At 53.7% G+C, this 25,290-nt stretch overlaps 1 protein-coding gene across 1 annotated transcript in view; it reads left to right on the top strand.

The window, feature by feature from the left end:
* The window catches only part of CFAP77 (cilia and flagella associated protein 77), a 125,857-nt gene extending 100,812 nt beyond the window's left edge, over positions 1-25,045 (top strand). The window contains exon 6 of the mRNA XM_045770963.2: positions 24,233-25,045. Within this exon, the coding sequence (XP_045626919.1) occupies positions 24,233-24,355 (123 nt within the window). The 3' untranslated portion in view covers positions 24,356-25,045. The remainder of the gene's footprint in view (positions 1-24,232) is intronic.
* Positions 25,046-25,290: the final 245 nt, after the last annotated feature.

The raw sequence follows: 25,290 nt of genomic DNA, 5'->3' as shown, positions 1-25,290 counted from the left end.
TGTGGCACCTGGAGTGGGATCCATCTTTAGTGCCTTTTAGCAGGGGAAGAGCAATGTGAGAGCCGGGGGCCTTGTCCAGAGGAGGGGAACCGGAGATTGGGGGACAGCAGCTTCTGAGTGGGAGGGGAGCCCTGCATGCCCAACTCGGCATGCCCAGCGCACTTTTCTAGGGGGCCACAGGGACACACCTGACCCCAAAGACAGCTGGACAAAGCAACGTTCCTGGCCAGCGCAGCCCACCCGCGGTATTGAGTTAAACTGTAATTTGGACAATGAAGGGGCCAGTGCCTTCCTGAGCCTAATGCAATCGAACAAGCTGCCGCGCTTCGCGGAGAAGCCTGCTTGCCCCCCGACGCGGCCCCTTGCGTCCTGCCCAAGTGGCCTCCGTCAGCATATGTCAGTGACCATTCGCCGCCGCCAGTCAGCCCGCATCACCCCGCACACGAACATGACCGGGCTCCAAGCAGGAGGTGCCGGAGTCCCTGCCCCGTCACTTTGTAGCTCCTCCAGCCTGGCCTGGCAGCGTGGCTCAGCTCTGGTTTCTCTGTCTCCCCCAACTTCCTGCCTTTTTAACCACGTTCCTCCCCCCCTCCCCACAGCTTCCTTCCTGGCCCCCTCCTCTGTTGTCTTTCCTCCTTAGCTCTTTTTGCTCTGAGTTTTCTCTCTGATTTTCCCTGGGATGCTGCCAGGGGAGGGATGGGCACCCAGAGCTCCACGAGCGCAAGATGCCCTCCCCAGCACTCAGCTCTGCGGCGTCACCCCCCACCCCCGCCACTCCGCTTCGAGTTATGATCTGCCCGGAGCTACAGAGGCAGGGGGCAAAGGAGGGCTCAGGAGGTCTTGGGCTGGAGGAGCAAGAAAAGGACCAATCCACACCCCGACTCTCCTGTATCGGGAGGGCATGTCTCCCACGCCGGTGTCCCCACGGTGCCTGGCCCAGAGTCGGACAGGAACGAACCAGTTTCTATTTTCAGAAGAGGGGCTTGGACTCAGCTGTGCTGAGCTCCCCCATTCTAGATCGCCGTCACTGAAATATGGTCCGGAGCAACAGGAGGCGACCTGTGAATGCCACCCTTTTATTCGGTGCCGGGCACGGAGCGCAGTCACCCCCGTGCATTAGCAATTCATCTTCAGAGCGAGAACCCCACCCCACCCCCACTGCTCCGTGGCACAGAGGGGAAGCAGAGTTCGAGCTGTCCTCCCCCAGTGAGTGGGCTGGTGGGGCCTGGAAGCCTGGTTCCTCTGACCATGGGTTCCAAGCCCCCACACACTATACCCACCGTGCCACAGAAACAATGAGAAACAATCAACATGCCAGCCCCAGGATTCACAGGGCGCTTTTTGTCTTTTTGGAGTTGTTCATGGGTTTCTGGAAGTTCCTCTGTAGGACTCTCAGAGCCAGGCTTGTCCCTGGAGTCACTGTGGTCAGCCCAGTGGAGACCCTAGCCCTCCAGAGTGATGCCTTTATGGTTGCATTTGGTGCCCCCGTTCCGGGGATCCTACCAACTGGAAGTGTTCGTTAGCTCTCACTGCTCACCAAGCACTCGACATGCGTTATTTTGTAGAAAGGATGTCCCCATTCAACTGATGTGGAACCTGATGCCCTTGTAGGAAAGGGTCTCAGATTCAATCCAGGGCCACGGTAGCCTGGGCCCCCTGCGGATCCTTCCCTCACTTCTGGGGCAGGTGCCTCTTCAGCCCAGCAGGGTTCGTTTCTCCCCCCACAGTATGCCTCCGCATTGCAATTAATTAGTTAATTGGGCAATTAGTTGTCCATCTTCCGCAGCAAAATGGGAGCCCCTAAGGACCATGCCTGTTGTGACCCCCACAGTGTCCCCAGAGCCCCGCACCCAGTGAGCGGTCAGTGAATGTCTGCAGGAAGCATGAATGAAGGAGGAGATGAATGAATGAACAAATGAATGACCAGTACAGCACAGAATGGCGGAAGAATTAAAAAGCCTTTCATAGACCCCCTGAAAGCCCCTTCCCACCTGACCATCCTGGCGTCCCCCATCCTGGCAGCCCTGACCGGGTCTGGGCTCAGGAGGGCCAGTGTGGCGGCGGTGGCGGCGAGGGGGGGACACAGCGTCCCGCACAGAGCCCCAGGAGGGTCTTTGTCTGTGCCTCGTGTCTGTGCCCAGCCACCGGCCCCCCCTCGCCACCCAGCCGCATTATGAAAGGGAAAAGCGCTTCCAAAAAAGTTGAACCTGTCACAGTGATGGATAACCTAAATGGACTCTCCCCGCTCGTGAACAGATGTCGACGCTGAACCCTGTCAGAAATAATTAAACACCTCTCACAAGGAAAAGCAGCAGGGAGGGGCGCGGCGGCCTGCTCCTTGCGCTTGGTCAACGCGGAGCAGGCTGGCTTCCTGCACCGCGTGGCCTGCCCGCAAGGGGGTCACCCCCAGCCCCGGGGCCACCCACCCCCGCCCCAACCCGGCACCCCGCGGGCGCCCAGCGGGGTCTGAGCCCACCGGGAACTGCACCCTCCGTGGGCGTCGCCGTCAGCCTCAGGGCTGCCTGGGACTCCAGCGCCCATTCTGCTCTGTGCCACCAGCATTGCCACGGGTGGCCGGGGCCCAGAGAGAGGGTCAGTCCACAGCTCGTGCGTGGCTGGGACATGTATGCCGTGCCTCCAGCAGAGGCTCTCTGGGCCTCAGTTTCCTCATCTGAAAGTGAGGGTAGCACTGTTCTTAAGGGTCTCCTCCAGCCGAAGGCTCACGATCCCAGGTTCACGGCTCAAGGAGCCCTGTGGGAGGGGGCTGGAGGCTCTTGGCGGTGGCGGACCCCAAACCCGGAGTGAAGTGCCAGGGGAGCTGACACCCTCTGTGCCCAGTGGCAATGGGGCTCGTGCCCTTCACGAACGTGCCGGGGGCTGCGGGGAGGGAGGGGGAACCCACCTGCTATGTCTGTGTGTGCGCATGACTCAGGGTCAGCCGGACCTGGGTCACATGGAGACCCTGTCACTCCCTACCTGTCACATGGCTTTACCGGTCCAAGTCCCTGCTCCGTCTTCTGAAAATTGGGCTAGCAGGAGGATTCGATGAGGACACACGTATACGTTCAGCAGGGCGCCTGGACTCTACGGGCATGGGCCTGGTGATCATTCATTCCTTCCCTCATTCATTCCCCAATCACGTTCAGCATCTTTGTGCCAAGCCCTGTTCTCCGTGCCGGTGTTATGCTGCTGTGGGTAGATGGACAGAGGGGTGGACAGCTAGACGGGGAAGTCTGGAGCAGCTCCACCCCATGGTGTCCAGGCCTCGAAGCCTGAAATGGTAGGGAGACCCCAACCTTAGTTGGCAGCCGGACGTGGGGGCTGGGGGCGAGCCGCATAACCTCACCCCCATCAACATGACCCTGAGGCAGGCTGGCCCACCTGCTCACCTGCCCTCCGCAGAACCCTGCTCGGGCTTTCCAGGCAGGGGCCAGAATCCAGGCTCGCCTCTTGGGAGGTGGGATTGTGAACAGTGACACCTTCGGTTCTCAAAAGTGACCCAGTCCGAACCGCACACGCTATGGCCGCCTGATATTAAACCAAGAAAAACAAACGGTTTAACCTTCTTTACAAAGAGTGCCAGTGGTAACAGCCCAAAGACAAATATCGGGGGGGGAGTGGTCCCAAGGATTTACGGCGGCACCCCTACAGCGGGGTAAGCCCGGACGTGCCCTTGCGGAGTGTTCAGTCCGAGCTGAGAGATCCCGCACTGACTTTGCACAAACAACAGATCGTCCTGAGAAAGAGTACACAGCCACTGAAAATAATGACCTCAGTCTACTTATTGGCACGTTCCTAACCCATACTTGGGGAAGGAACCCATGCTGTGGGACGCCGTTGGGATCGAGGCGCCCACACATGTGCACAGGTGTCTGTGCTCAAGGGCAGACGTCCAGAGGGAGGGGTCCCCAGGCGGCAGCAGTGGTGACCCCTGGGGTGCAGTGAGGCTGAGTTTGACTCTCTCTGATGCTCTTTTCTGCGTTGTTTGAATTTTTACAGTGAGTATATGACTTTTACAAAACCAGTAAGGCTATTTTTTTTTTAATGTGTTTGAAGGGTAGGGAGACTACATCCTTCTTTGGGCACTTGTCCCAGGGCTCAAGCCCCCTTCAGCGCAGTCCCTCCTGAACTCACAGGCCCTCCGGTGCCGCTGGCCACGCTTGGTTTCTTGCTCTGGGTTTCCATCAGGCACAGAGATCAGAGGCCAGCGCTCTCCCAGCAGTGATGGCGGCTGGCTCCCTGAGTCTGGCTCTCGATGGCCAAGTCCGTGTTATAATTGGAGATCCCAAACCCATTTTGGAGGGAGGTTTGCCCAAGCATCTCGAGGTCACCCCTCACGCCGAACACTGCGCTTCTCCCCTGACAGACCTGTCTGTCTTCCCCAGTGCCAATACCCACTGACATTACATAGTCATTCAGTCACTAAAGTATGAACAAATTGACTATATTTTCATTTGGCTTTTGGTTTCAGCCCCACTGCTTTAGAATAATGGCCCAAGCTATTAAGCTAACAGTTTGATTTACAAGCTCTTGTGCTCTGAATGCTGGGATCAGACTCCTCTCTTTGTGGAATACTAACCCTGCCAGGGTCTCCTGGGCCCCTGGCTCCCTAATAGAACCGGAGACGGCGGGAAAAAAAATCAGCAGTCAGCCAAGCAGTGACACCCAGAAATGCAGCTGATTAGTGAAAGCTGCTGAATCTAAGAAAAGGATTTTCTTCCCCACCTTTAAGCTCCCTTATAAATCATAGCTGGCTGGAAAGTTAACTCTCTGTTAAACCCCCAGAGCGGGCTCGGAGCCTGTCCACCCAGCGGCCGCCACCTCTCCAAAGGGCTCCAAGGGGCCAGTGAAATAGGAGCCCTTCTCCGGACAGGTGTGTTCAGCCCCAAAGTCACTCCTTCCAGGCACAGGAAGGACAGGTGCCAGATCCGCTGCCCCTCCCCGAGGTCCCCACACCAGTGAGGTATTTTAAGAATCCTGTCTCTCTTTCGCGTTGGAATAAGAATCATCCCATGTTGCTGCGTCGGGCACCGAGCGCCGGGATGGAATGTGTCACACGCTGGAACAAGGCACTAGGAAGAGTGATTCAGAGGATGCAGAGGTCCTGATGCAGCTGACATTTCTTCCCTAAGTACGGATGCCCCATTAGAAATCCCATCAGTATGCAGAAGAACTGCCTCGCTGGAGAGATCAAAGCGGGGGCTTAATTGGTTTTACATAATCCGGCACCTTGGAGGGACAGAATTTTTAGGCACCTGCTCATGAGGTGACATTGCTGCTCGATACTGGCAAGTCACCGAGAGCCAGAGCTGAAGCTCTGGGGACAGGAACAAGGGGGAAGGGGCGGCGGGAGGTGGGGGGACAGCGGCAAAGTTCCTGGAACGGCGGGACGAGTCTGGGTTCCCAGGTCACAGAGGGAGATGCCAGGGGCCCAGAGAGGTGGGAGCTGGTGCTTCTAACTGGGGACCCTAGCCTGACTGTCCCCTTAACACTTCGGTGCCTGGGAACTCTCCGTTCTCTACAGAAAGCTCTTCTCCCCCACCAGGGGGCAAAAACATCTCAAATTTTGTGTTGAAAATCAACCAGAAAATAGACAAGACAGCTTGTTTTGGCATCAAGTATACATTTCTAACCTCTAGAGATACCTAGAATCCCACCTTGAATTTGGGGGAGTCGATGGGACTTTGGGGGTCTCCAGTTTCTTCTCCCAGCTCTTCCCCAAGAGAGCAGTACTTGGTGATCTAAAGGGAATCTCCCAGCTTGAGCAGGACTTGGGGCTAACCTCCAAGTGCCTCACTGCCACGTGTCCCCACGCATCCGCCTCTGTCACCGGGCGCCCATGCTGTCACCAGGACAGGATCCAGAGCTGTCGAGCACGTGGCCAACAGCAGGGTCCAGCAATAAACAACGTCAAATGATTTGCTCGGGTAAACTGAGCTTTGCCAAAAGTTGTGGGCAAGACGAACCAAGAGGCTGGTATCCTTGTGTCTCAAAGCCGAAAGCAAGCAGCAGAGTGGACCCCCTGGGACCCCTGCAGTGTCCCTCAGAGAGGCAGAGTCTGCTGGAGACAGAGAGCATGTGTCGGGGAGAAAGTAAGAAGATGGGGGTGTTTGCTGGCCTCTTCCCCTCCTCTTCTCAAAGAGGTCCTGGGAAACGTTGTGTTACATCGCACAAAAGAATGCAGGCAGTGTGACCCCGTCCAGCGGCTGGACAAGCAAAGGGAAGCGTGTCCGAGAAGTTTCTGGGAGGCAGCGCTCCCAGAGGCAGCGACAATGACAACACTCAGAGCTCACACATCCGGAGCTCCTCTCAGGTGCTTTGAGGAACAGTCCCATTTTGTGCCAATGCTCCCAATAGCCCTCTGTGGCCGAGAGGAGCCGTGCTGTCTCGGAGGTGGAGGGACTGTGGTGGGAGGCCTAAAGTCATGTGCCCCAGGTCCACCGCTAACGAGTGGCAGTGTGGAGGCTCGGGCCCTCTGGCCGGCTGCTCCAGGCCGCAGGCCTTGGTGGAGCCGATAAATACTATGGACCTGAAACTGAGGTCAGGGGTCAGTTGGGGGCTAAACACAGGACCCGGGAAGGAGAGTGAAGGGCGATCAGGAACTGGGGTTTTATAGGTGTCCAGAGGGTTGTGGCCAGCCCTTGCAATAAACAAAACTTCCCACTGCCCTGAAAGCCTTCAGACCTTGATAAAACCCCTGAGCATCTTTTAAATTGCAATTTGGCCCCAAGGCCAAAAAGGAAAGAGGCCATTGATCGCAGGCCTGGCGCGGGAAAAGGCGAGAGGCAGAGACGGCGCCTGGTGGGAGGGCTGAGCCTCGGCCCCTGCACCTGTGAAGTGGGGACAGGAACAGAAGGCAAGTGCGGTCGTGTGCGTGAAGCGCCTGGCCCGAGCCTGGCCAGGGGATGGTCATGGAGCAACACAACCTCTGCATTGGACGGGGCTTTGGCGTCAACTCCTACAGACGCACAGGACTCCAACTGGGCTGTGGCTGGGGTCCTCAGAGGAGAGCTTTAAAATGCAGATTCTGAGGGCGCCTGGGTGGGGCTCAGTCCGTTGAGCATCCATCCGGCTTTTGATTTTGGCTCAGGTCATGATCTTGGGGTTGTGAGATCGAGCCCCGAGATGGGCTCTGTGCTGAGTGTGGAGTCTGCTCAGGACTCGCTCTCCCTTTGCCCCTCCCCCAACTCTGCTCACAGTCTCTCTCTCTCTAAAAAATATGCAGATTCCAGAGCGCCACCCAGGATCCATTCTAGTGGGTCTGGGGTAGCCTCCAAGCCTGCATTTTCTTTTTTTAAGATTGATTGATTGATCGATTGATTGATTTGACAGAGAGAGAGAAAGCACGAGAGTGCATGAGCAGGGGGAGCAGCAGAGGGAGAGGGAGAAGCAGGCTCCCACTGAGCAGGGAGCCCCATGCGGGGCTCGATCCCAGGACCCTGAGATCATGACCTGAGCCGAAGGCAGACGCTCAACGACTGATCTACCTGGGCGCCCCCAAGTCTGCATTTTCAGCAAGAAGCTCCTGGAAGTCCCTGGCCAATGTCGTCTGCTCTGCACAGGGATGTTTAAAACGTGTATCTGCCATGTGGGTGCACCCCCATATGTGTGCTCTGAAGCATGCTGGGCCTTCCAACGGAAACATGCCTGCAGGAGGCAGGCTCTCATCTGTTCAACAGCCCCGAGGATTACGAACTTCTGTCTTAATCTGCTCAGGCTGCCATAACGGAACAGCGTAGAGTAGGTGGCTTACGTGGCAGGCGTGGATTTCTTAGTTCTCATGGCTGCAAGCCTGAGATCAGGGTGCCTGCGGGGCGGGGTTCTGGTGAGACTCTCCCTGGCTTGCAGGAGGCACCTCCCCGCTGTGTCCTCACACTGCGCAGAGAGAGAGCAAGCGAGCTCTGCAGTGCCTCTTCTTAGAAGGGCACTAATCCCACCGTGGAGGCCGCCCTCATGACCTCGTCTGAATCTCATCACTCCCTAAGGCCCCACCCCAAATGCCATCACACTGGGGGCCAGGCTTCAACGCAGGAACGTTCAGGGGACACAACATCGTGCACAGCCATTTCTTTCTCAAGTTCAGCCAAAATCTGTCTCCTTTCACAGAATCACCTGCCCCCTTCCAAGTGTCAGCCCTGCAGATACTGTCTCTGCTCTGATGCCTAGATTCCTGATGGTTCCTCCGGGTACCGAGCTTTGAATGTCAGAGGTGGGGCGCTATGTGGCAGTGACAGTGGACTGCCCAGGTGCCATGACCTTTGCCACTCAGTGTTGTGTTCTCTACCTTTATCCACAGTCACAGAACATTTGTCAACTTGAGGTGCCTGGGTGGCTCAGTCAGTTGGGTGTCTGAGTCTTGGTTTCAGCTCAGGTCATGATCTCAGGGTCATGAGATTGAGCCCCATGTCGGGCTTTGCACTCAGCTCAGAGTCTGCTTCAGATCCTTTCTCCCTCCTCCTCTGCTTCTCCCCTGCTTGCACTCTCTCTCTAATAAATAACTAAAATCTTTTCTTTTTAAGATTTTATTTATTTATTCGACAGAGACAGAGACAGCCAGCGAGAGAGGGAACACAAGCAGGGGGAGTGGGAGAGGAAGAAGCAGGCTCATAGCGGAGGAGCCTGACGTGGGGCTCGATCCCATAACGCCGGGATCACGCCCTGAGCCGAAGTCAGATGCTTAACTGCTGTGCCACCCAGGCGCCCCATAAATAACTAAAATCTTAAAAAAAAAAAAAAGATTTGTCAGCTTGAACTGTCTCCTATATGTTTGTGAGACTCTGGTCAGTGTCACTTGAATCACTTAATACAAGAATCAATGTGAATTCATCCATCTTCTCTGTCTACCCATTCACCACTCTGTTCATCTATCCATCCATCTGTCCATCCACCCATCTGTCCATCCATCCATCCGTCCTTATGTTCATCCATCCATCTGTCCATCTGTCCATCTGTCCATCCATCCATTCATTCCCCTAGCCATCTAGCCAAGATTTGTTTAGTGTCTACGGAGTGCCCCTAGCAGTCAAGTAAACCCCAAGACTTTGAAGTCTCCTGTCTGTCACTCTTTCCCCAGAACAGTGTCCAGATTATGGCATAATATCCCTGCTGTCTAGCTGAGGACACTTAACTCCATTCCTATTTATGAACTGACAGGGTCAGCCCCGTCAACCACAGAAAGGTTCCATTTCTTCTTAAGAGTTACCCGCCCCCCCCAATTCTTCCTGCTCATTATTTCAATAAGGAAAAAGGGGAAAGACACCAAACCTCACCATGAACACCCCAACCCAATGGGCCATGGACACCAAATATCTGAGTGTGTCTCCAGCTTCCCAGTGGAGGCACAGGAGTCGTTCAACAGCCGGTATGAATAAGCGATAAGGCACCGCCGGGCACGGTGCAGACGGCTCAGCAAAGGACTTCATTTGCAACCAAGCACAAAATCAAAGACTCTGTCAACCAAGGAACCGAGCGCCCAGATAACCACCTTGCACTACCTGAGAAAGCACTGTCAGGTAAATTTCCAGAGAAAGTAATTAAGGAATCCCCATTGTCTTAAACCAGCAGCAAAATTTGGAGCTCTGGAATTTGATGCTCGCTGGGGATCCGGTGTCTCCTCCCAGCCTGATCCTTCAACAAAACGAACAGCGGAGGTTTAGGAGGGGATCGGCTGGTGTGTCTCCCCCTCGCGCTCCCAGAGACGCCCCTCCAGCACCTTGTGCTCCCGCAAGCCTTGTCTCGTCGGATGAGCAGTAGGCAGCAAATGAGGTCACTGCTTGTGGGACGGGGGTGAGATTAATATACAAATCTGTAGACCTCTCTGAGATCTGTGAGCCCCAATTAATATTTATCAAGTACCCACGGCGTTCACGATACCAGCACTTACATGCAGAACATACAGTCCCTGGCATCAGGGAGTCTACACTCGGATTCAAAAGCTACACACAGATAGCTGCTCCACGTGCTTGGAGGCCCCCACGCTGGTGGGAGAGCCCACTGTGCACCTGCGTTAATATTTATAGCAAGTGGCCTCTTCTGACGGAGATGATGTGGAATTGTCAGCCAGGCAAGGCACCATGGCCTCCGTTGGGGGAGCGTGACTGGGACGCCAGCCCGAGGGGCTGGGGGGCGTCCATTCACAGGCTCCTCGAAGGGCCTCGGCCACACACCTCCTTCACCAACTCCCTCCTTGGCTCTTACTTGAGCTTAAAATAAAAGACAGGGTCCTGCTGTCCACTGAAGCTCGGTCTACCATGACCGTCCGGATCCTATCCTTAGATGTTTCTGAGTGGGGAGAGCGGGCTTAGCACCCCGACGGAATATCCCATCTCCCATTGGCAGCTGGACGCCTGACGGCCACCTCCCCAAAGAATAGCGCCGAGCAGACTCCCATCGTCTGGGCTCTGAAAAGAACAGCCCCCCCCCCCCCCGCAGCTCCGCCTGTCACCACATTTGTTGACAACCCCATTGAAAACAGCCCCCACCGCTGCTGTGAAGGCCCGTTCTGTCTCCCATTCACGCCTGGCTCAGACAGTTTTTGAAAGGCGAAGAGTCTGGAAGGCACACAGACTCGCCTCCCCCCGGCCCCGTCTCGGAGGGAGAGAGGCGTCAGCCTGGGTGAGCGGGGCTGACGAGCCTCCTCACCTGGCCCCACGGTGCACCGCCTCCAATTAAATCAAAATGGCTTGTTTTTAATGGTCTTTTACACTGACAAGTGGGCGATCATTTTGGGCCCACTAGCTGTCAGGGAGCGGAGGCAAATCCTCGGTTGATAATGCCCAATGCTTCCAATTAGGAGCCGAGGCCGCTCCTGGCGCGCTAACGATTCCCCAGCCGCCCCCCAGGCCCCTTTGGCGCTGGTGTTTCTTCTTGCCTCCTCCGCCGCAAATTACTGACACAAAACGGAAGGCCCGCGTCTCCTCCGCCACGCCAGGCCGGGCCCTGTTGGGCTTAATGAGCCGATGGAAGTTTCATGGCTCTGGCGCTAAATTCTTTTCTTGTTTGACAGCTGCTCGGCTAAGGCGAGTGGTGACCTTATAAAAGATTTAGTGCTTCTCGTTATTTTCTGTCAAGCTTCACAAGTGATGGCTCTGCGGTTATCATTTGCATCCTGGGGTGTGTGCGTGTGTGTGCACGTGCGTGTGTCTGTGTGTGCGTGTGTGTGTGTGCGTACACGCGCTGGGTGGGGGCTCCGCGGTGGAGACGGGGAACAGGAAGGGGTCCTTCTCTCCCTGCCCCGCATCTGGTTCCCGCACGACAGCTTCCAGCGTGACATTCTTCTTGGGCTGAGCTGTTTCAAAGAGACGCCGAGAGGCAGAGCCGAGATGACAGATGATGCGAGCGAAGGCTTCCAGGCCTCCCGGATGGAGCCTCCGTGGAGCCTCCCCGAGACTGGCTGACCCCAGCAGCCCGGATGTGCTGGGCAAAAGGAGGATGGGAGCCAGACTTGCTGCTAGGGACAGTCTTCGGGCCACACTTTATTGTTTTATTTTAATTTTTTTTTAAAGTTTATTTAAGCAAACTCCACACCCAACGTGGGGCTTGAACTCACGACCCCATGATCAAGAGCCGTACGCGCTACTGACTGAGCCAGCTGGGCACCCCATGTACTTCAGGTTTCGTCGGGAGGAACTTGTGCCTCTCTTACAGGCCCCTTTAAGGCCGTTGCCCTCAAGCTTCCTCCCCCTGCTTTGCATTCCACATAAAGATTTAATGGTTTTTAAAAGCAGAACCACTCAAAAAAAAGTGGCATGTATTATCCGCCCCCCCCCCATGGGACAACAGCGGCGCTGGTCAGTCCTCACTCTATGTCCGCGCCCAGTGCTGCACTGGGGCCGCTCTGTATTCACAAGACTCCAGGGAGTCCATGCTGGCTCCTTTGCCAGCCTCCTGCTGGCCTCGCCACCTCATCCCTTTCTGTCACTGTGCCCTCCCCTCGCTCACAGACCCCCTGGCCGTCCCAGGTGAGGGTGACCCCAGGGGACTCCTGGACCCCCTGGCCGTCCCAGGTGAGGGTGACCCAAGGGGACCTGAAGAAGGAGACGGAGTTAAGGGCAGATGAGCACATGGATGTCTTTTCCTGGGGATTCTGAGTCTTTATTCATCTCCAATAGAAGAGACTTTCTTGTCATCTGTTAGAGTAAAAACATGGCACCCTCTCCCCCCCATGCCCCTGGCAGACCTTGCCACCTGATCCCTGCACTCTTTCGCACGAGCTTCAATGCAGCCTGGGAATATTTTATAACAGGACAGCCACCATCAGTCTATTCGAGCTGATATGAAATGGGAAATGGAGCCTGCTCCCCGTCCCTGCCTTGGAGGGGCTGTGTAAGCAAATTGCGAAGGAAGTCCTTCTTCTTGTGGTGCGTTCATATGATATGTGTGTAAGAGGAAATAAAATATAACCCACTACAGGAAAACAGGTAGGTTGGATTTCATCAAAATGAAAAACCCTGATGCTTCAAATGATACTAAGAAAGTGGAAAGACAACCCACAGAATAGGAACAAATATTTGCAAATCATATCTCTGATAAGGGACTTGTCTCTATGAATATAAATATTGCCCTTACAACTCAGTCATGAAAAGATAAATAATCGATTTTTAAATGGGCCAAGGATTGAATCGATGTTCTCCGAAGAAGATCCGCAAACGGCCGATACGCCCATGAAGGGAGCCCGACAGCAGGAGCCACCAGGGAAACACAAATCAGACCTCGGCGAGACGCCACTTCCTTCCACTAGCTGGGACGGCTACGACCAAAACACCAGACAGTAACAAGTGTTGGCGAGGATGCGGAGAAACTAGAACCCTCCTACGTTGCTATGAGAACACAAAACGGTGCGGCCACGTTGGAAAACCTCATGGCAGTTCCCTCAAAAGGCTAAACATAGAGTTCCCATAAGCCCCAGCGATTCCACTCCCCAGAATCTCACCAAGAGAAAGGAAAACACGTGTCCTCATGACAACTTGTGCATGAATGTTCACAGCTCCTTCCTGTATTTTTTTAAGATTTTATTTATGTATTTATTTGACAGAGAGAGAGAGAGCACAAGCAGGGGGAGCAGCAAGCAGAGGGAGAGGGAGAAGCAGGCTCCCCGCTGAGCAAGGAGCCTGATGCAGGACTCGATCCCAGGACCCTGGGATCATGACCTGAGCCAAAGGCAGACGCTCAATGGACTGAGCCTCCCAGCAGCCCTGACTCTCATTTTCCAAAGGCTTGCATGATGGTCTTTCCTTCGGCCCCGGTAAGTCTCAAAGAGCCCAAGAGTCAGTGGACCGAGACGAGGATCCCAGGTCTGGTTTTGTGTGTGAGGTAGCTGGGACTCGTTGGGCCAGTGTCTTAACCATCCTGAGTCCTCCTTGTCCGAGGAGGATGGCATCCTCCAGCCCCTGGGAGAGCAGTCGATCCCCGCCCCCACCGCCGCTCACCCGACATGGTCATTCCTCTTCGTGCCACCTCAGACCTCCCAGGGAGGCAGGAAGTGTGTTTCCTAAGCCCGAGCTTGGATGTTCTTTGAAAACGCAGCATGTGTCAGCAGGGAGGGTCAGGCCCTGTGTCCTCGCTCCATCCATTTTTGGACCACAGAGAAATTAGAGCCAGTAGCAGAATAACAACGTAGTGGACCAGGTGTCTCAGGAGAGACTGTCACCCTCGTTAATGACTTAAACTACGAACCTTCCACATCAGAGCTTAGGGCTCAGCTCGTTCGCCAAGGATGGCTTGCACGGATTTGTGTTCTGCCGGGGCCTCTGACCTCCGGCTGCCCTGAACTTGACAGAAATTACTGACCTGGGACTGATCCATAATTTTCAAGTACCTCTCATTAGAGGAGACAGCCCCTCAATCTTTTAAAGCAAAACCTCTCTCCCAGTCCCCTGAGTGGTTGTCACTTAAAAAACAAAAAACTAAACAAACAAGAAATCCCCAAAACTAAAGTAAGCTATCTATAGCTGATTTGTTTTTTTTCTTTCTTTTTTTTTTTTTTTTAGCTCTTTGGCAGATTTTTTTTTTTTAATCTGGCTGTTTTTTTCTCAAAGCCTCCCTTTTGCCTTCTTGGCCTCCAGACTTGGCACTGGAAGGCTTGGTGTCCGGTTGGGGGACGACTGTGTGGCTAATGAGAGGGGACTGGAGGGTCAGCGGCCCAGCTGCCCCTTTTCATAGGACCGTGTCAGGGGCCTGGGCTCAACAGGCACGTGGGGAAGCTGCTCCACCTTCGCACCTGCCCAGCGGTGGGCTAGTTCCTCCCGGCGGGCGCGGGCACACACCCTCCACGCGCTTCTGGAGACGAAGCACCGCAGGGCCTGCCCTTCCGCTGTAAAGAGCCCCACACTGCATCTGCCTCCCTGTCCCACCTATGCAGAGGCCTCATGCGGAAGGGAGAAGACAGGAAGGACACAGGGACACAGAGAAGGCAAAATGCTGCTCACTCTCCAGCATGTGGACCCAGCGGGTCCACCCACGGAAGGCTGGTGTCACCAGGCAAAAACGACCACGTCTTTACTCCTTGGGTCTCGGACATTTTCTTCGGCACTGAGATGACTGTGCCCAGTGAAGCAGGAGACGTCCAACACAGGGCAAGTCGGCACAAGCCTAAGTCACAAACCACTGGTTGTGAGCCTTCGTTTGACCCCAAGACTCGTGGTTCAAACGGAATCATACACAAATCTCCAGCAAATAAATCTTCTAAAACAGAGTAACTCTTTCTAAGTTGTGCATGGAGCAGGGAGGCCCCGCACGCCTCCGTCCCTTGCCCAAGTTACTTCTCTAAAATGCAGCTCCGAAACCCCGCCTTGTTTTTGTCACATTAAAAAGAGGAAAAGGCAGTAATTCCTTACAGATAAAACCAACGCCCTCTCTGCTTCCCTCCCTGTTCCCACTCCCCACCCTCCCCAAGGCAGGGCTGTGCAGGTCTTGCCGGCACATTCTCTCCTTCCAGCTCTACTTAACTAGATTCAGACACACGCTTGAACAACACAGGGGACTCTTTTGTAGGTTTTAAATCTTTCATACAAATGGCATCATCCTTATGTTCTAGTCTGTAAATTCCACTTTCTTTCCCTGCAACATTGTTTTTGAGATTTCTACGAGTTGATTCAGACAGACCTAGAGCAGGCTCGTCCCATAGAACTTTCCGTGACGATGGGAATGTCCATCAGTGGCCACTGGCCACATGGGGTCATTGAGCACTTGGAATGTGCTTAGTATGCCAAAGGGACCGCATTTTTTATTTCACTTAATTTTAGTTACTTCAAATGTAAAGAGCCACATGTGGCTCACGGCCACTGTGTTGGACGGGACCTCTCCAGGTGTCCGTATTAACTGAAGCAGCGTCCACGGTGTGAACTTAGCACCTTGGTTTATCCAGTCCCCACTGATGGACGTGCCGTCATTTCTAATACCTATTATCCTGTTACCATGAGGATTCTCGTATACATCTCTTAGTGGACATTTTTGAAATTTCCTCTAGGGTATATATCTAAACACGGACTCATTGGTTCAGAGGGTATGCACATGCCCAGCCTTTCCAGGTAATGCCAAATTACCACCCTTGCTAGCGGTATCTGAAGTTCCCACTTCCCACGTCAGGCTCATTACCATTACTGCCACCAGCGTGATGGGCATAAGATGGCATTTTCTTTCTTTACTCCCTGGTTCCATACGTTAGGATGAGCATGTTTCCTGTGTTTGTTGGCCTTCCGATCTGCCCTTCGTGAACGGCCCGTTCATTTCTTCTTCTTCCTCTTCTTTGATTGCATTGGGATGGCAAGACCACGTTCACCCTCAACCGCCAGCGGCATCTCTGCCTTATTCTTTGAGTCTCTGGCTGTATGTTATCCCCTTAGGAAGCCTTCTCTGGCCCCAAAGTATGAGTCTGATTCTCTGTATTACAACCTCTTACAAATCTGGTATTCTGCGCCTGGCTGGTCGGTCGGTCGGTCGGTGGAGCATGCGACTCTTGATCTCGGAGTCGTGGGTTCAAGCTCCATGTTGGGTGTAGAGATTACTTAAAAAAAAAATCTTTTTCAAACAAACAAACAAATCTGGTACTTCTTTTAGTACTCAGCACAACTGTAACTGAATAATTAGTTGTGTGATTATATTTTTATCAGTGTTTTCTGGGTCCATGATAGCAGAGCTTTCTAAATTCTCCCAGTCTCCTGGTGTCTACACGGAGTCTTGTGTATCATCGATGCTCAAATAACTGGTACAGAAGCGAAAGGACAACAGCCACATCTCACCCCCGAACCCAGGTCATGTGGGCACCAGCTCCATAATGGCCCCACGGCATTCCACCGAGGGATTTTCTGTTGAAAATAGATCACACTTTTCAAGGAAGCATAAAAAGTAAAAGCTGAGCAAATACAGAGGGTCTGATTCATGCAAATTACTTCGACACCAAAGAAATTAATTTAGAAATCAGTCACAGATGTAACTAATACAATTGCCTGGAAATTTAAAAGCACGTTTATAAATCACTAAAAGACGAAAGAAGGAATCCAAACAGAAATTTGATAGAAATTAGATGAAAAGAGAACGGAACAAAAATAGCCTCAAAACTCGAACCTGAGAGGAGATCAAAGAAAATGTAGAGGGCAAAGGAGTTGCTCATGCTGTTATATAAACGGTGATATTAGAGAAAGAAGGAGTGAAGGGTAATTAGCTCACAGATGACTCGAGATGCCAGGAAGAGAAGGACAGATGGAGTGGCCTCAAAGAAGGAATCATGAAGTCATGCGCAAAATTAACGAAGAGGCGAAGATACAAGTGAGGGTGTGGATCAAATGAAAAGCTGATCCGTTGAAAGTGGATTGGAAGAGCACAGATGTGTTCGCCCTCAGTGGGAAGTGGAATCCAGGAATCTAGATCCGCCGGGGCCAGGCGGGGCCACAGACGGCAGGGGTGGTGGGCTGGCTGCTGGCACACTCTGCCTGCGGCTGAATCCAGAACCGGGTGTGGCTTCCCACCTGGGGGCCTGGATTTGCATCCGTAGATTTGGATTCCATGGTGTCCAGGTTCTCTTCCAACCCTGGGTTTCTGGGAATGTTTTATTCCAGTTCGACTGCAGAGAGTCGAAAAATATCATCTGAGGGGGGGTCAGGAATCCTGGAACCAGCGGTGAACACTCATCTATTTTGAGACCTGACAGCTGCTCTGCTCCCTGCCTCATCTTCTCTCCCAGCTACACAGATTCGCTTTCATTTCGTCTCATTTGCCCAAATTCCTCCCGCCGCAGGGCTTCGGCAGGTCCCCACCATCTAGGACATCCTCCCTTCATCGTCCCCTGCCCGGCCCCCTTATCCTCTCTAGGAAGGCCTTCCTGCCCCCCAGATGGAGTTAAAATCCCCATCCACAGTCCTAATTAATTGCCACTAAACATGTGTAGTGTTTTCCGCGGCCGCCTCCCCCACCGTCTTGCGGGGCCCATGGGTGACAGCCGCCACCTGTCTCACTCACCGCTCACTGGCGTATCCCCACGTGCACTGCACGGCGGGGGCGTCCGGTCCCTATTTGGGCAAAGCTATTTAGATGCGGCCCATTCAAGCAGGTCCAGAGCCTTGGCCAACGGGGGTAGAGCTGCCCCCACCCGCTCCGCTCCCAGGGCTGCTGGCAGGCCGGGATGCCCGCCTCTTATTTACCTGCATGGACTCTACAGCGACTGAGCTCCATTGAGCCAAGCTGTCTCCTGCCAGGGCCGTTACAGTGTCTTAGCTCCAGGCGGAGGCGGACCACAGATGGCTTAATTTAGAAGCATCTCCGTAGGAATTCCTTGCTCCACAGCTCTTCATCCTTCGACTCCAGGGGTCCGTGGGGTCGTGACCATACACGGCTTGAGGCGTGACTTGCAATTAGGATCCTCATCTCTGCTGAGTTGTATTTTAGGGGGGAGAGTGTGCCTGTGGGGCAGGGGCTACAACAGTCCCAGCAGTGACTCACTTGACTCATTCCGTGAGCATTTATGAAGAGAGAGTGGAGTCTCTCAGTGAAGACCTGGGCCAGTCCCACAGCTCTGGGTTTATTCTGTGCGCCCGGGACGAGTGACTCAACCTTTCTGGGCCTCTATTTCCCCATCTGTAAAATGGAGACAATGTGTGGATGTTCTGGGGCTCGCGTGAGATCCGTGCGCTGCGCCTGGCACTGCCGAAGGGTCCAGTGATGCAGAACAGGACAGATTCTTCATAGGGGTTCCTGCTACTGGGCATTCAGAGAGCCGGACCTCCCCTCTCCATGGACTCCTGGCTTCCGCTGGGGAATTTGGGGATTTCAAGGGATCCAGTTTCCCTTCTCTTTCTAAAGACCATCCCACGTTGGGGGCAAGGCTTCACTTGAGTTAGGCTTTAGGAGAGCCTGTCAGACCCAGTCACACAAATCTCCTTTGGTTTTCACCTAGGACATGCACACCAAGCCCAGGATACTCGCACCCCCTTCCACCCCTGCTGACACCATTTCCCCTACACCTTCCTTGCCACCTCCCTCATACCAACCCCTCCAGGCCACATTCAAGGTCCACCTGGCCTGAGGAGCCTTCCCTGACTGCTGAGGCCAGGTGAACCCTGCCCACTGCCTTCGTTCTCTCACTGGTTCATTCGCACCCCTTTCCAGCTTTGTTCAAACATGGCTCCGTGCCAGGCACTGGGTGCATACCCTGCTTTACAGGGCTCCAGGGCTACTGGCTTGAGCTCCCCTGTCTTGGATGACTTAACCCCACAAGGTTCCAGCTAGAATGGGAATTCACTGACATCATTCATGCAGCATGCCTTCTGCCTCTCCTGCTGCCCCCAGTGTGGCTGGGAACAGGGGGCACCAGAATGTGAGTGGTCAGTCACTGCCGTGAGCCTCCTGTGCCCAGAATGCCCCTTTAGAAAGCCAAAGGGAAGATGGAACTGAAGTACAAAAGGTATGTGTCAGCCCTGGCCCATAGTAGTGCTTAATGCACATTTTTTAGATGAATGGATGAACGAATATTTCTTTCCCACTGAAGTTTCTAAGTAAAAGGGGACGGCAAAAAAAGAAGATTTCTTCCAGGGTTCTCTTTTGTCTGTGTGCTGGTTTTCACCTGATTATCTCTAAGCTGAGCAGCTCCTTCGGGCTGGATCCCTCTGCCAGCTCCTCAGGAGATGAGAGTGAGTGCTGAGCCTCCTGCCACCAACACCAAATCAGTATCACCTACCACCCACCAGCACCACCCACCAGCAACACCACCCACCAGCAACACCAAATCAACACCACCCACCATCAACACTACCCACCAGCAGCACCATACACCATCAACACTACCCACCAACACCAAATCAACACCACCCACCATCAACACTACCCACCAGCAACACCACATCAACACCACCACCATCAACACTACCCACCAGCAACACCACATCAACACCACCACCATCAACACTACCCACCAGCAACACCACATCAACACCACCACCATCAACACTACCCACCAGCAGCACCATACACCATCAACACTACCCACCAACACCAAATCAACAGCACCCACCATCAACACTACCCACCATCAACACCAAATCAACACCACCCACCATCAACACTACCCACCAGCAGCGCCAAATCAACACCACCACCATCAACACTATCCACCATCAACACCAAATCAACACCACCCACCATCAACACTACCCACCAGCAGCACCAAATCAACACCACCACCATCAACGCTACCCACCAGCAACACCAAATCAACACCACCACCATCAACACTACCCACCAGCAACACCAAATCAACACCACCACCATCAACGCTACCCACCAGCAGCACCATACACCATCAACACTACCCACCAGCAGCACCATACACCATCAACACTACCCACCATCAACACCAAATGAACACCACCCACCATCAACACTACCCACCACCAACACCAAATCAACAGCACCCACCATCAACACCACCCACCATCAACACTACCCACCAGCAGCACCAAATCAACACCACCACCATCAACACTACCCACCAGCAGCACCAAATCAACACCACCACCATCAACACTACCCACCAGCAGCACCATACACCATCAACACTACCCACCAACACCAAATCAACAGCACCCACCATCAACACTACCCACCATCAACACCAAATCAACAGCACCCACCATCAACACTATCCACCATCAACACCAAATCAACACCACCCACCATCAACACTACCCACCAGCAGCACCAAATCAACACCACCACCATCAACACTATCCACCATCAACACCAAATCAACACCACCCACCATCAACACTACCCACCAGCAGCACCAAATCAACACCACCACCATCAACACTATCCACCATCAACACCAAATCAACACCACCCACCATCAACACTACCCACCAGCAACACCAAATCAACACCACCACCATCAACGCTACCCACCAGCAGCACCATACACCATCAACACTACCCACCAGCAGCACCATACACCATCAACACTACCCACCATCAACACCAAATCAACACCACCCACCATCAACACTACCCACCAGCAGCACCAAATCAACAGCACCCACCATCAACACTATCCACCATCAACACCAAATCAACACCACCACCATCAACACTACCCACCAGCAACACCAAATCAACACCACCACCATCAACACTACCCACCAGCAACACCAAATCAACACCACCACCATCAACGCTACCCACCAGCAGCACCATACACCATCAACACTACCCACCAGCAGCACCATACACCATCAACACTACCCACCATCAACACCAAATCAACACCACCCACCATCAACACTACCCACCAGCAGCACCAAATCAACAGCACCCACCATCAACACTATCCACCATCAACACCAGATCAACACCGCCCACCATCAACACTACCCACCATCAATACCACCACCATCAACACCAAATCAACATCACCCACTGAATACCATTAGCACCATGTGCCATTCTTGCATACTAACTGCCTAGGGAACGGCTTGGAGGTTGTATTCATTTCCTGAGACGACCGTAACAAATTATCATAAACTTGGTGGTTTAAACAATAGAAATTCATTCTCTGGCAGTTCTAGAGGCCAGAAATCCAGAATCAAGATTTCAGCAGGGCTGCACTCCCACCAAAGGCCCTAGGGAAGAATGCTTCTTTGCCTCTTCCAGCTACTGGTGACTCCTGGCATTCCTGAACTGTGGCTTCATGTGGCCTTCTCCTCTGTGTCTATGTCTTCTGTCTCAAGCATCCTTGTCATTGGAATCAGAACCTTCTTGAATAATTCAGGATGTTCTCATCTTGGGATCCTTAAATTAATGATATCTGAAAAGACCCTTTTTACAAATAAGGTCACATCCACAGGTTCCGGTGGTTAGGATGTGGATATATCTTTTGGGGGGGGGGGTCACCATTCAGCCTGCTACAAAGGCCAGGGGATACATGGAAATAGCAGAGATATGGGCTGCAGAGCTACGCTTCGCTGGTAAGAGCCTGGCCACCAGGGGCCTTGCCACTCTGAATGCTACAGGAGACCCCGGACACATAGGAGTTCCAGCTGGCTGGACATCTGAATCAGCCAGGGTGCCCACGAGGTCTCTGGAGATTCAAAGTGCCAGCCTTCCTGAGCGTCTCTAGCTGCCTTCTGGGAAGCATGGGTGTCAGGAAAATCATGTCATAGTGTAAAAATCGAGCCATCCTTTGCCAGAAGGGACACAAAGGTGCACGTTGGAAGCCTTTTCTTTGTTGGCTATTTTATTCCTGCACAAACTGTTGGGTCTTCTCTCTTCCCAACAACTTTTGTGTGGCCACTGGGGACTTTCCTGAAACTGGACATGCAGCTGAGAACAAGATTGTGGTTTGATCGACCAAAATGAGTTGAGCACAGGTGTTGAGCCCTGGGCTCAGATAGGCATTAGGTGACTGTGGAAAGGGCCCTGCCCTAAGAGGACTCAGGAGCTTTGGGATTGGGCTCCAGCCCTGCCTGGGTTGCAAGAGCCCCAGATGAAATTGACATACATCCAAGAAATTTAAAACCTGAGGCTGGGGCTGCTATGGCTCCCGGAAGTGCTGCCACACACAGACAGTCCCTGGGGGCCTTGCAAAGGGTCCACAGGTCTTAAGTGGTGACGCACACCGTTTTGTATGTTAGGACTTGGGGTATTTTTCCCCCCAGAGGAGAGGGTCCATGGCTTTCTGCAGAGTCTCCAAAGGGTCTACCTGCCTGAGAATGAAGAACATGGTTTATGTCCTGCAGTAACACCTAAATCAACCCACCACCATCTGACTTCTACGAGTTCCTAATGAGCTTCTGCAGCCCCTACCCTTTCGCCTCATGAACGAGTTGTGGGGGCAGGAGGCATCCAGACACAGTGTGAGCTGTGGGTGCAGAATTTTCTAGAAAGAATCCACAATTTAGTGCCGAGAAGTGGGGAGTGGGGGCTAAAACAGAGTTTCTCTGACATGGATTCCCTGTGCAGCCAACCCTGGACAGACTCTGCTCTGGGCCTCAGTTTCCTCATCTGTAAAATGATGAACACAGTCAGCTTGGGTTCCATTGGGCCCTCAGGTACACTGATGGTGAGCACATGCTCCCAGGACCTGAGGCCAGACAGCCCACAATAAGGGTCTGGCGGACCCTAAAGCAGTGGCCCAGACCTTGGACTGGGAGGGGCCTGTCAGTGTCCCACGGATGCACGCTTCAAGGAGCCAGGAGGTCACATCAGCTCTGCACCTGGTCTCAGTAGAGACATTACCCAGTTCTCTGCCATCAGGAAACCAGTTGGGCCATGAGCTCCTGTGAAGGGTCATGACTTTCCCCAGGGGTGGGGAGGTCCCAGGCCTCTGTGTTCCCAGATGGGAGCCAGAGTATGCCCCCCCCCCCCAGCACGGAGGAACTTTACAAATTCCTCCTTGTCTTCTACTGCCTTTTACTATGGTAACCTCCCCACCCCTCTTCTTCCCCCCCGCCCCGTCTGTCTTTCCCTTCCCCTCTTTCCACATCGCTGCTCGAAGCACTGGGGCTTTGTTACCTGCAACCAGAGGGCGGCCCTGGCTTGGATTCTTGACCAGAATGGGTCCTGCTTTATCACCCTGAAGACATAGCAGGCCTTCAGCTGCTCCTACAAACCCAGAGGGAACCCCTGCCACCCCTCCACCTCGGCCACCTCCTCCCCTCATGAAAGGGAGCTCCGGTGGGCTCTGGGGCCAGCACGCACGCTGCCCCCTTAGCCTGTGAAAGCCCTGCTCACCCTTCCAGCCTCCCCTTCACGTCTCCTCCCCAGAGGGGCACCCCTGACTCCTGTGAGGGCTGAGCTCGTGCTGTCTGCACTTGCCGCACACCCCCCCCCCTTTATCAGTTCTAGTGAAACAGCTGCGTAATGATTGTTGACGTCTGCTTCTCCTCTAGGTTAAAAGCTCCCTGAGTGGACAGAAAATCCCTCTTGTTTGCTGCCATATCCCCAGTGCCTGGCACAGAGTTTTACTCAATAAATATGCGTTGCATGAATGCATGAATGCATGCATGAATGAATGAATGAGTAAATAAATAAGCAAGTACAAAACCTTTCCACCTGGGCCTCCCATAGGATATCCTATAGGAGAAATGCCATTTCAGGGAGATTTTCTTGCTCTTGGAGGTGATGGAACAGACCCACGAGACAAAAGGGGTTTTTGCCCACCCCCATGTCTTGAGAAGGAAGGGCAGACTGAAATACTGATTGCATAACATTTTAACCAAAGAGACACTCATTGGACCTGTCCCTCATGCTTCCTCTGGAAGGGTGGCATTCTTGAACTCTGGTTCTGGTCCCGTTGCCTCCCTGGGCGGCTTCAGTTGACAGGAGGGACTTGGAGCTCATTCCCAGCGAGGAGCACTGACTGGGCCAGGATATCCCCCCTGGAGAGGGCAGCTCGTTTGGGGGTTTTAATGGTGGACAGCCAGCATGTGAAGGGTGATGCTGGCTATTGGGTCCCACCGCACGGTGACTCCGGTCATCGTTAGGTGATATTTATCACACACGCATCTTCCCCAGCAATGAGCTGGACAGAAGGAACACTGCCAGCACTGAGCAGCCCTGCCCTCGCTGGCTTCCACCTGCAGCTCGTCACCCCTCGGCGCTAGGATGCTCCCCACACTTATTCTTCACTTTCTTCCCTCTCACAGTGATTTGTATTACGGCTCGAAGATGGAAGTGGGGGCGGGCCAGGAGAGAAGGGGAGCATGGGAAGCAGCTGTGTGCCCACTGACCTGCTCTCCCCCATCCGTAGGTGCGTCCCCATCTCGATACCTTCCCCACTGAGGCTGATCGCCAGAGAGCATTCAGAGCCCACCAGGAGGAGCATGCCGTGCGCCAGGGGACCCTGCGGATGGGCAACTACACCCACCCCTAAAGCCTTCTTGGCACAGTAGAAAATTCCCGAAGGACTCACCCTTCTTGCCCCAGCTTGTGTTAGACGCTCCGCCACTTTTATGAGGGTTCTGCTTTGGCAAGGACCTCAGATTCAGGTCTTAGCTTGATTCTTTTTGGTAAGAGTCCCCCCCTTTTTAGGTTAGCCAATACTAACTTACCCTAGCCCCAGCGACCCCCTAGCTAGGGATTCCCCCTCCCGCAGGAGCCCACCCACCTTCGGTTCTCCAGCCCTCAAGTGGGAAGACAAACCTAAATCACTAGGCAGCTGTTAGACTCCAGGCGAAGGGTCGATGCCAAGGCTCTGCCCATCGAGTGTGAAGAGCGACCTGGGTATTTCCTACAGAAAGCCCTCATTTTATATTCCGAACATGAGTTTAACTGTGCTTAGGGGATGCCTGATGCCTCACCTGGACAGTACTCTCTCGGGGACCCCTGCAATGAATGGGAAGAGCCCATGCTTGGGACTCAGCGCCTGCCCCCACCTCCTCCACGCCCGGGGCCTGTCAGGCAGGCAGGCCAACACGGGCTTCTCCACCCAGCCAGACCTTGGGAAGGCTAACCCCGCCCAAAGGAGAGAGGCTTGCGGGCGAGTAGGGGGGCGGATGGGACACAAGCCGAGGAACGTATCAGCCAAACTCCTGGGCGCTCCTTACCTCAATCATTCTTTATGTTCTTGCCTTCTCCCCACAAATTATAAACTGGTCTATTTTCAATTAAAAATGCCATTTGTCCTCCTCCTGCTGTATCTTTATTTAAACCTACACTCGGTGTGCGAGCCAGCCTCACGCTGGTCAGACGGTGCTCTGATACGGGCACCCTTCGAGGTAGATGACCTCTGACATCCCAGCGGTGCCCGTATGAAGTCAGGCACATTCCCCAGCTTCTACAGATCCCACTTCTGGTCTGAAGATTCCA

This window comes from Ursus americanus, chromosome 18 (assembly GCF_024610735.1).
Source record: "Ursus americanus isolate L20-20 chromosome 18, mUrsAme1.1.p, whole genome shotgun sequence".
NCBI classification, from domain to species: Eukaryota; Metazoa; Chordata; class Mammalia; order Carnivora; family Ursidae; genus Ursus; species Ursus americanus.
Note: the sequence above shows the minus strand (reverse complement) of the source record. Positions and strands in the feature narration are given on the sequence as shown.